Source organism: Loxodonta africana, chromosome 8 (assembly GCF_030014295.1).
Source record: "Loxodonta africana isolate mLoxAfr1 chromosome 8, mLoxAfr1.hap2, whole genome shotgun sequence".
NCBI lineage: Eukaryota > Metazoa > Chordata > Mammalia > Proboscidea > Elephantidae > Loxodonta > Loxodonta africana.
The window spans coordinates 43,753,330-43,763,940 of NC_087349.1; the positions used below are offsets into that span (position 1 = coordinate 43,753,330).

Genomic DNA, 10,611 nt, shown 5'->3' on the forward strand with positions numbered 1-10,611 from the left:
AAGGGATCTTTAGGAAGTTGAGAGTCGGTGTCTGCAAGCCTACCACTCAGCCGGTCTCTGGGTTTGCTGCCTAGAGTTGCACCTGGGCGGTTAAGGAATCTATGGAGAAACAGGTGGTCTCAGAAGAGCCAGCTGCCGAGGCCTTGGCCTGAAGTCCTGTGGTGGAAATGGAAAAAAAAGAAAGGATTTCGTTTTTCACTTATTTGATATAGGGGCTCCCAACTCTTTGAGGTTGAGGTCTCAGGAGAGTTGGGCTTAGGGCTGTGGCAGTGGGGCTTCTAAGGCGGCTTTTAGGTTTTTCTCTTCTCTCCCAAGAAGATCGGGGTCCTGCTGGAACGTCTGTGGGCATTGAGGAGGGAGAGGGTCCAGCTGGCTCCTCTAGCCTCTCACCATCGGCAGCAGTATCTTCTGACATTTCAAGATAGGCATTGGTGGTTCAGTGGTAGAACGCTCCCCTTCCTTGCAGGAGACTCGGGTTCAATTCCCAGCCAAATCACCTCATGCGCAGCTACCACCCATCTGTCAATGGAGGCTTGCAAGTTGGTCTGATGCTGAATTAGTTTTAGCACAGCTTCAAGACTAAAACAGACTAGGAAGGAAAATCTGTCAATCTGCTTCTCTAAATTAGCCAGTGAAAGCTTTATGGGCTCCAGTCTGCAACTGACCATGGGGATGGCCCAGAACTGGGCAGCATTTCCTTCCATTGTGCGTGGGGTCACTATGAGTTGGGGCCAACTTGACCAGCAGCTAACAGCTTAGAGTCAAGGCAACAGCCTCTGAAGACATTCCCAGATATGATGTTTCCAAGCTCTGTGACCTTGGGCAACTCTTTGTATCTCTGAGCCTCAGTTTCCTCATCTATAGAGTAAACATAATGATAGTACCTACCCTTATAAGAGGGAAAACCCTGGTGGTGTAGCGGTTAAGTGCTATGGCTGCTAACCAAAGGGTCGGCAGTTCAAATCCGCCAGGCGCTCCTTGGAAACTCTATGGGGCAGTTCTACTCTGTCCTATAGGGTCACTATGAGTCAGAATCATCTTGATGGCACTGGGTTTTTATTGGCTAAAGAGGAGTCCTGGTGGCCCAGTGTTAAAGTGTTCAACTGCTAACCAAAAGGTCACCAGTTCAAAACCACCAGCGGCTCCACAGGAGAAAGATGTGGCAGTCTGCTTCCGTAAAAGATTTGCAGCCTTGGAGAACCTGTGGGGTCACTATGAGTTGGAATCGACTCAACGGCAGTGGGTTTGGTTTTGGTTTGGTATTGGTCAAAAGACAAAAGGGGTGAGACCAGAGGTTACAAGATTAGTCACTCAGGTTGTTATTGATGTATGGACACTTAATTCTGCAAGTGTGTTCTGATTGTGCTTTTCTGTTTTCACTTCAGTAGGTGAGTGGTACTTACATTCAATATTGTTGTTGTTGGGTGTCACTGAGTTGTTTTGACTCATAGCAACCCCACATGCAGAGTAGAACTGCCTCAGGATTTTCTTGGTCGTAATCTTTATGGAAGCAGATTGCCAGGTCTTTCTCCTGTGGAACTGCTGAGTGGGTTTGAACTGCCAACCTTTGAGTTAACAGCCAAGCGCTTCACAGTTAGTGCCGCCAGGACTCCTTATATTTGACATTGGCATGGTAGATTGGTTTGGTCTTTCTATGGAACAGTTTAGAAATAAATGTGTAACGAGAGCTGTTAACTATTGCAGTCTTTCACTTTGGGAACTATACCTCAGGGAAATAACACTGAATCTCTTTCTTTCTTTTCTTTCCCTTATTTTTTTTAAAATTTTATTTATGTTGTTCTTGTTGTTAAGAATATACACAGGGAAACACACACCAATTGAACAGTTTCCACATGTACCATTTAGTGACATTGATTACATTCGAGTTGTGCAACCATTCTCACCCCCCTTTTCTGAGTTGTTCTTCCCCCACTGATGTAAATTCACTGCCCCCTCAGGTTCCTACCTCTAACATTTCAAGTTGCTGTTGTCAGTTTGATCCCGTATAAATAGTTCTTAAAAGAGCGTAATGTTCAAGGCAGACATTTTTTACTAGTTTAGCTAAACTATTGTTTGGTTTTAAGAAGACTTCAGGGGATATTTTTCGTTTAAGGTTTAAAGTTTATCTCAGGGTAATAGTTCAAGGGGTTCATCCAGCCCCTGTGGCTCCGGGAAGTTGTGAGTCCATGAGAATTTGAAATTCTGTTCTACATTTTCCCCCTTTTGGTCAGATTCTTCTATAGAATCTTAGATCAAAATGTTCAGTAATGGTAGCCAGGCACCACCCAGTTCTTTGGTCTCATGACAAAGGAGGCAATTTTTCATAGAGTCAATTAGCCACATATTCCATATCCTACTCCTCTACCTAACTCTCCTTCTTCCTTTGTTGCTCCAAGTGAATAGAAACCAATTATTGTGCCTTGGATGGCCACTTGCAAACTTTTTACACCCCAGGCACTACACGACAAACTAGAAGCACTAAACATGTTATTAGGCCAATTAACTGAGATGTCCCACGTAACCATGACCCTAAACCTCCAAACCAAGGAACCAAATTGCATGAGGTTTTTGGGTGTATATAAGCAGCCTCAGTATCTACTTTTTTTTGTTTTTTTGTCATTGTAGTAAATGTATCTATCACACAATTTTTGCCAATTCAACATTTTAGAGGTGTACAACTTATTGACAGCAATTACAATAATTGGCTGTGCAACCTTACCCTTAATCAGTGAGATGTTTCTATCACTGTTAACCCCCCCCCTTTTCCCCTCCCTCCCACCCTGGTAACCACTAATAAACTTTTTTCTCTATACATTTGCCTTTTCTTATCTTTTTATATAAATGAAGTCATATAATATTTGTCCTTTTATGATTGATGTATTTCACTTAGCATAATGTCTTCAAGTTCCATCCATATTGTAGCATGTATCAAGACTTCATTTCTCCTCCTGGCTGAGTAGCATTCCATTGTATGTATGTACCATATTTTGTTTATCCATTCCTCTCTTGATGGGCATTTAGATTGTTTCTACTTTTTGGCTATTGTGTATAGTGCTGCAATGAACACTGGTATACAAGTCTCTTTTTGACTCTCTGCTTTCAAGTCTTTTGGGTATATACCTAGGAGTAGAATTGCTAGGTCATATGGAGTTCTATTTTTAGTTTTTTGAGGAACCACCACACTGTTTTCCACAACAGCTATGCCATTTTGTATTCCCACCAGCAATAGGAAAGCATTCCAATTTCCCCATATCCTCACCAACATTTGTTGTTTTCTGTGTTTTTTTATCTTAGCCATCCTAATGAGAGTGAAATGGTGTCTCATTGTGGTTTTGATTTGCATGTTTCTGATGGCTAATGGGACTTTTCATGTGTTTGGTGGCCATCTGAATGTCCTCTCTGGTGAAATGTCTATTCGAGTGCTTTGTCCATTTTATGATTGGGATATTTGTCTTTTTGTCTAAATCTCTTTTTAAATAAATTGTAAATTAACAAATGCCCAATAATAAGCAACAGTAAGATACTAGTTAAATAATCTACAGCTTGTCAACATGCTTGAAAATTTTCTAACTATTTAAAATGATGGAGGCAGTGGGTGATACAAACAGTTAACGTGCTTGGCTGATAACTGAAAAGCTAGAGGTTCCAGTCCAACCAGAGGCATCTCAGAAAAAAGGCCTGGAAATCTACTTCTAAAAAAGCAGCATCGAAAACCCTGTGGAGCACAGTTGTACTCTGACACACGTGGGGTTGCCTTGAGTTGGCAGCTGACTTCATTTGAAATGACAAGTATGGGCACTTCAGGCCAACATGGCACCACAGACAGAAGCACCATGCTGTTCCTCCACAGCAAAGACCCCAAAAACTTAGTAAAACAGAGACAAATGTCATTCCTAGAACCCGAAGTGTCAAATGAAGAGGTAAAGAAGTCAGCCAAACACCAAATGGAATAAGAAACTGACAGAGAGCGAGGATAGATATGTGCAGAGGTCCCCCATCAGCTAATGGAGCACGGATTCGCCATCTTGGACGCCTGTTGGAGATTGGCAGACAGGGAGCACAAGAAAGCAGCTTCATGGAGCTCCCAGCAGGAGACAGAGCACCCAATAACCAGCAATACACACTTTCCCACCTCCATCCTCTCTTCGCTGCTCTACCTCCATGCTTCCTGGCTGGTTGCAGTGGCTCAGCCAGCTGGGAAGTGCAGCATCCATGCCACTTGGATTTGCCCTGCTCACATCAAAGATCAGTGGACAGGGGCTACAGGAAAGCAGCTTCACAAAGTTCGCAGCAGCAGACAGAGCACCCGGTAACCAGCGATATACCTTTTCCTAACCCCCACACTTCTCCCTCCCGCCGCCTTCGGCCTCCTTTGTTCCCACCAGCCACAGTCTCTTGGCCAGAAGGCAACTGCTTTGGCCCCAGTCCTCTTGGATTCACCCCACCTGCACTGGCCGGCTCTGTGAGTGCCATTTGTCTCTTGCTGATGTTGCTTTTTTCTGTTTTAATGTTTCTTGTGGTTTCTTCTGTGCCTCCCACCACATCCCTCTCCTTTCTCTCAAACACCTGGCTCTTTTTGCCATCTTTGCTTCTTCTTGAAAGGCTGTAAAGCACCACTTGACTAGGGCACCACTCCCCCAGCCTGCAATACCACACTGGTGGGATCTCCAGGGCTTTTTTTTTTTTTTTTGCTTTGTTTTGTTCTGTTCTGTTTGTTTGTTTTGTTTTTCTTTTCGCAGCTTGGGAGCCCCTTCTAGCCAGGCTGTACTGCACAGCTTAGGAGCCATGTCCCCAGTCTGTGTAGCCCCTGAGGGCATTTCTTTTTTCTTTCTTGATTTTTTTTCTTTTTTCTCTTGTTTCCTTTTGGTTTTTCTTCATTTCTCAGTTCTTGTCTCTCTATACTTACCTTCTTTTCCTGTCTCCTGAATACCTGTTGCTGTGTGATATCTATACCCCCTCTAGCCAGGCTATACTGTGCAGCCTGGAAGCCACTTCCTTGATCTTTGCAGCCACACTGGTGGGACCCCTGGGGGCTTTTTCTCTTTTTTTTTCTTCCAGATTTCTATCTAGTTATTTTTTTCTTTCTTTTTCCCTTTTCCTTTTTGTTTTTCTCCATTTCTCAGTTTCTCATCACTCCAACAGCAAGCCCTTTACCACTCTTTTTGTTTATTGTTTGTTTTTGGCTCCTGTTTCTCTCTCCTCTGTCCTCTCTTTCCCATACCCATAATAGCTCCACACATCACAATCTCCCCCCTTTCCTGCCTGCCTGCACTGTGCACTGAACATCATACCTCCAAGCACCACAGGCACAACCTACCAGAACCTGCCCAGCACTGGTTCCCAGCCCACCCTTTCAGCCCTAGTACATGTCACAAACAGCCCATTCCAGCTCCTCCCCTTCAGTTGGACCTGCCTTGCTGCACCACAGCTGATTGGCTGGCCCTGCCTGTTGGACAAGGAGGTGAAAAGTATCATGGCCACAGATAAGCAAGCAACAAAAAACGCACAGCCCGCCTGCTCAGACGTAACCAAATAAAACAAAAAAGCAGGATGAAACAAACAGATCTATAATCAGTAAATGAAGAAAATAACTACTGAATGTCCCCAAGACAGCAGACATTACCAAAACATGTAAAAAAACAGGACAGGATAGTTCCAGTGGGCATCCAAAATAAAACATCAGGTGACTTTCCAATAGAAGAAAAGGCACAAGAACTACCTGATAGGGAATTCAGATCTCTAATACTCAGAACTATCCAAGAGTTGAAGCAAAAAGCAGGCAAAAATGAGGAAAACATAGAAAATTTATGAAAAAGGCAAATTCATGGAAAATACAGACCAAAAAAATGGAAGAATTCAGGAAAATAATACAGGAACAAAATGCCAAAGTAAATTCACAACTAGAAATCATACAAACACAACAGTTAGAAATCCAAAAAATAAACAATAAGATTTCAGAAATGGATAGTGTCATAGAAGCGCTGAGGAGCAGGTTTGAAATGATGGAAGACAGGATCAGCAAAATTGAAGACAAACACTTAGATACAAATCTCTTTGAGGAAAAATCAGAAAAAAGAATGAATAAAAATGAAAAAGCCCTGAGAATTATGTGGGATACAATCAAAAGCAAAAATCTGTGAGTGATTGGAGTTCCAGAACAAGGGGAGAAAATGGAAAACACAGAGAAGATCATTGAAGAATTAGTGACGGAAAACTTCCCTAATATCATGAAAGATGAAAAGCTGACCATCCAAGAAGCTCAACAAACCCCATATAGGATAGACCCCAAAAGAAAATCATGAAGTCATACCATAATCACACTCGCTAAAACCAAAGACAAGGAAAAAATCCTGAGAGCAGTTCAAGAAAAACAAAAAGTCACATACAGAGAAGAAACAATAAAACTAAGCTCTGATTATTTGGCAGAAACCATGCAGGCAAGAAGGCAAGGGAATGACATATACAAAACCTTGAAAGAAAAAAATCGCCAACCAAGAATAATATATCCTGCAAAACTCTTGTTCAAATATGATGGTGAAATTAGGACATTTCCAGATGAACAGAAATTAAGGGAATATGTAACAACCAAACCAAACTTAAAACAATTATTAAAGGGAGTCCTTCAGTCTGAGAATAAAATGACAAGTATGTAGGAATTAAAAATGTACATATGGAATAATGTTGAAAAAAATAGTCTCTAATATCAATTGATTACAGCTTTGTTTATACTTCTATGTACATGGGAAACCACGGTGGCATAGTGGTTGAGAGTTCGGCTGCAAACCAAAAGGTCGGCAGTTCCAGTCCATCAGGTGCTCCTTGGAAACCCTGTGAAGTAGCTCTACTCTGTCCCATAGGGTCGCTATGAGTCAGAATCTACTCAACGGCAACAGGTTTTGGTTTTGGTTTTTGTTTTGGGGGATTCTATGTACATCAATTAACAAAAATTAGAAAAATTTGAAGGGAAAGGCTTTTTCTCTAAAATGGCTTAAATCTATAAACTGTTTTAAATGTGGGTGAAGAATACGATGTACTATAAACTCTTTCTGGGAAGGGGAGATGGAATTAGAATAATTACAAGGATCAACCTAAGGCAGGCCCTTAACCAAAATGTAGAAAATAATGATTAAGCCCAAGTGGGCAAGGGCTTGTAGCAGAATGACTGTGATAAAAATCTGGAAAACTTTACCCAGAGCAATTGCACCTGCACAGCAACATCTTTTTACAAGAAACTAAGGTGTTGCTTTCTCCCATCACCACCCTCTCCACCTCTCCCCATAGACTTCGCTGTGTAATGGACCCCTACAGGCAGGTCTTCACAGATTAGAGGAATACAGATTAAATGGGAATTGGGCCTTTCTATAAAATCTACTCACTCGGCTCTACCCGGGATATCATTTCTACCCATTTTCAAATGCTTCACTGAAGTTCATCCCTTTAGGAAGCCCCAATCACTCTAACCCTGCCTGTTTCTTCCCAACTTTAAATACTTAATGTAGCCTTTCTCTTCTGCATCAGTGGCATGCAAACTTGTTCACACAGCCTGGGAAACAGAGATCACAGATCTCTTTGTGGAAATAGTGATAGATTTAACTCAATCAGAGCAACAAGGAATAGTTTCACAAGTAGGAAATACTGCCGTAGTCTATTGATGTCAATACAAAAGCACAGACACAGAGAAGAAATTTAAGGGTGAAGAGCTGTCTTCAGGTTTCTATTCATATTCTTTTCACATGTAACTTGTTCGTTCAGTTGGTCATTTAAGAAGAATTTTTGGAACTAAAATACAAAGCCAAGAACAAAAGCTTATCCACTGCTTTAATTTTTGCTGTAAGTTTAGGTGTAGAATGTGTTAGCCAGGTTCACTAACCAGAATTCTCTGAGAAAGTAGTTTTAGAATCACTGGTCTGGCCCATTCATTTGGTCCTTCATGGTAACATTCCTTGTGATTTATCTTTAATTGTTGACTTGTATTATTTTTAACCTTTAGTTTGACAAAAGTTATCTTGATTTTTAAGGCTTGCATCATTACTTAAACTGGGGGATATTTCCGTACATCCCTCCAGCCAGCTTCAGCAAGTAAATGAATGAAGACTGCAGAAAAATCTAGAACAGTAGTGATAAAAATAAAATCTTGGTAAAAATCAAAGTTCTTATTTCAATATTGGAAATCTCTGCCAAAAAAAGGAATTGCTAAGGAAGAAATTTCTGAAGGGCAGAATGAACAAAGAATTTAAAGTGAGGAGACTTGGTTCTAGTCCTAACATTGCCAACAGCTAGCTTTGCCCTGGGGCAGGTAACAGACAACCTCTCTGATGTGGTTTTCTCATCTACCAGAAAGGAGATTGGACTAGTTGACCTTTAAAATCCAGTTATAAGTTTCAGCGACTCTAAGTTCTGTACTTCCTAATTTCAAATTTTGTTCATAATACCACGCGTTTCCTGCCTGCCTAAGAGGCGGCTGGGCCCCGGCATTGGTCCTGACCTTGGCAAGTCACCTCGCCTCTCCAGGTCTCCTTTGGCCACTCAGCCCTGAGGAGGGTGGAGACGCCTTGTTGGTTCCTGCCTGTCTCACACGGGTTGTAAAGGCCAGTACAATTTTACAAAGGATGAATCCCTCCAAAGAATATCTTGCATGGTAAAATATTTCAATATTTATGCTGTAATTATCACTGTAATATTCAGGAGTCATGAAGGATGAGAAGAGAAGGGACAGGTGTAAGTATGCCTTATATTTATGGTAATGGAGTGGAAAGAGGCCTTGGAAGGCATCTAGGGACCCACTTCATTTACAGGTAAAGATGTGGGATCCAAGAAAGCTTAAGTGATGAACTCAAAGCCACAAGCCTAGTATGTGGTGTGGTTGAAGCCAGAGCCTGGCTCTCCTGACTCCCAGTCCTGTGCTTGCTCTGTTGCACCAAAACAGAGGTCCTGGAACTAGCTCTTGGTTTTCAAAACCTTCAACAGGATGGCTTCTGATAAGTAAGCATGTACACAAGGTCTGTTCAGATTAATGCAGAAAAATTACCCAGGAAAATTATTCAGTTTAGGCAACCTGTGGCAACAGGTCAAGGAGCTGGGGTGGCTGGCACAAGTGATTTGCTATCCGCTGCTAACCTTAAGGTTGGCAGTGCAAACCCACTCAGAGTCACCTTGGAAGAAAGGCCTCGCAAACTGCTGCCGTAAAAGATTACAGCCAAGAAAACCCTATGGAGCAGTTAGTTCTACTCTGTAACACCTGGGGTTGCCATGAGTCAGGGCCAACTCAACTGCAGCTAATAACAACAAAAACAACAATAGTAACAGGTCAGGTAAAAGATCCAACAATCACATGATCCTCAAAAATCTACTTTTTTTTTTCCCCAACTCGCTCTTCATCAGAAGACTAGAGTCAATTTGCTTTGAGACAGGCTAGCAACAGGTTGGTACGAGGGAGCGCAGAGAAATCCCAAACTCCTGTCTGAGAGAGCAGAGGTTAATCTGGCTTCCTTCTCCCAGTTCAGGGAACCTGGAATAGCAGACAGAAATGTCTCACCAATGAGAGAAGCCTAAGCTGGGGTGGAGGAAAAGCGTGGTCTGTCATCTTCTTTCGCTTTTTTCATTATCACGTTCAGTCCAGATTTCCAGATTTGTGATCTCTAGTTCTTCCCATCAGGACATCTGTTACAATTTCATTTATTTATTCAGTACATATTAATTAAGCCCCCAACTCTATGCGAGGCACTGTCGTAGGCACGAGAGCCAGAGACAACTTAGACACAATTTCAGGAGCCTTTGTCTTTTTAGGGTCTGGGATTTCTTCCTGAAATTGTGCATAAAGTTTAGTTGGCACATGTATGTGTTCATTTTTCTGGGGAGAGGATCCTTAACTTTTATCAAATCTGTTACCTTGAAACAGTTAACCACCATGATGGGTTGTAGACTAGAACTTTACTGCAAGCATCTGCTGTCTTGCCTAGTGTCTCCAGCCTGCCCATTGAGGAACCTGTCCCACCCACTGCCCTGAGGGATGTTGTGGCCTCTAGGTAGCTGGCTGGGGATCACTTTGGCTATGTCACTATCCTCCTGTGTTCTAGTAACACCTGGTGTACCTCTGCTAATTCTATGGAAGCAGGTTTGCAGAAGGATAGCTTGGGAAATGCTTCCCATGAGGATTTTGGTGTTAGTTCAGCATGCCATTGGATACAGAAATTCAGAATGTAATAATTGCTAGTTGGCAGGATAAGAGCAGATGTCTAGACAAACCATAGTCAGAACGGAGGCTTCAGTGGTGTCAACGTTGCAAGAAAAGCCATTTTCTTTTTGCCTGTTGTGTGTGCAAGTGTGGAAGTGGCTTGCTGTTGTGGACGGTGTGCTGAGTTCTATTCTTTCTCCCCCTGTAGAGAGAAGACACGGGTCAATGTGTAGACCTTCTCCTTCTCCAGCATCTCCGCCCTCCAATTCCAGGACATCACTAGTACAGGTGAAAACAAAAACCAGTTTCAGCGGCCATAGCTCTGCCAGCAGCACCTCAAAGCCATTCAAAACGCCCAAAGACAATCTACTTACCTCCAGCAGCAAACAGCACACAGTCTTTTCTGCAAAAGGATCAAAGGATAAACAATGGTGAGT

The 10,611-nt window shown here is 42.4% G+C and overlaps 1 protein-coding gene across 12 annotated transcripts in view; it reads left to right on the forward strand.

Annotated features, from left to right (window-relative positions):
- The window catches only part of ATXN7L1 (ataxin 7 like 1), a 287,096-nt gene that overhangs the window by 222,008 nt on the left and 54,477 nt on the right, over positions 1-10,611 (forward strand). For 11 of the 12 annotated variants that reach the window (XM_064289853.1, XM_064289854.1, XM_023544513.2 and 8 more), the window contains one exon: positions 10,383-10,605. In XM_064289853.1, the coding sequence (XP_064145923.1) occupies positions 10,383-10,605 (223 nt within the window). Of the gene's footprint in view, positions 1-4,748; positions 6,894-10,382; positions 10,606-10,611 lie in introns of those variants that run through there. The other variant, XM_064289861.1, reaches the window with a different exon arrangement.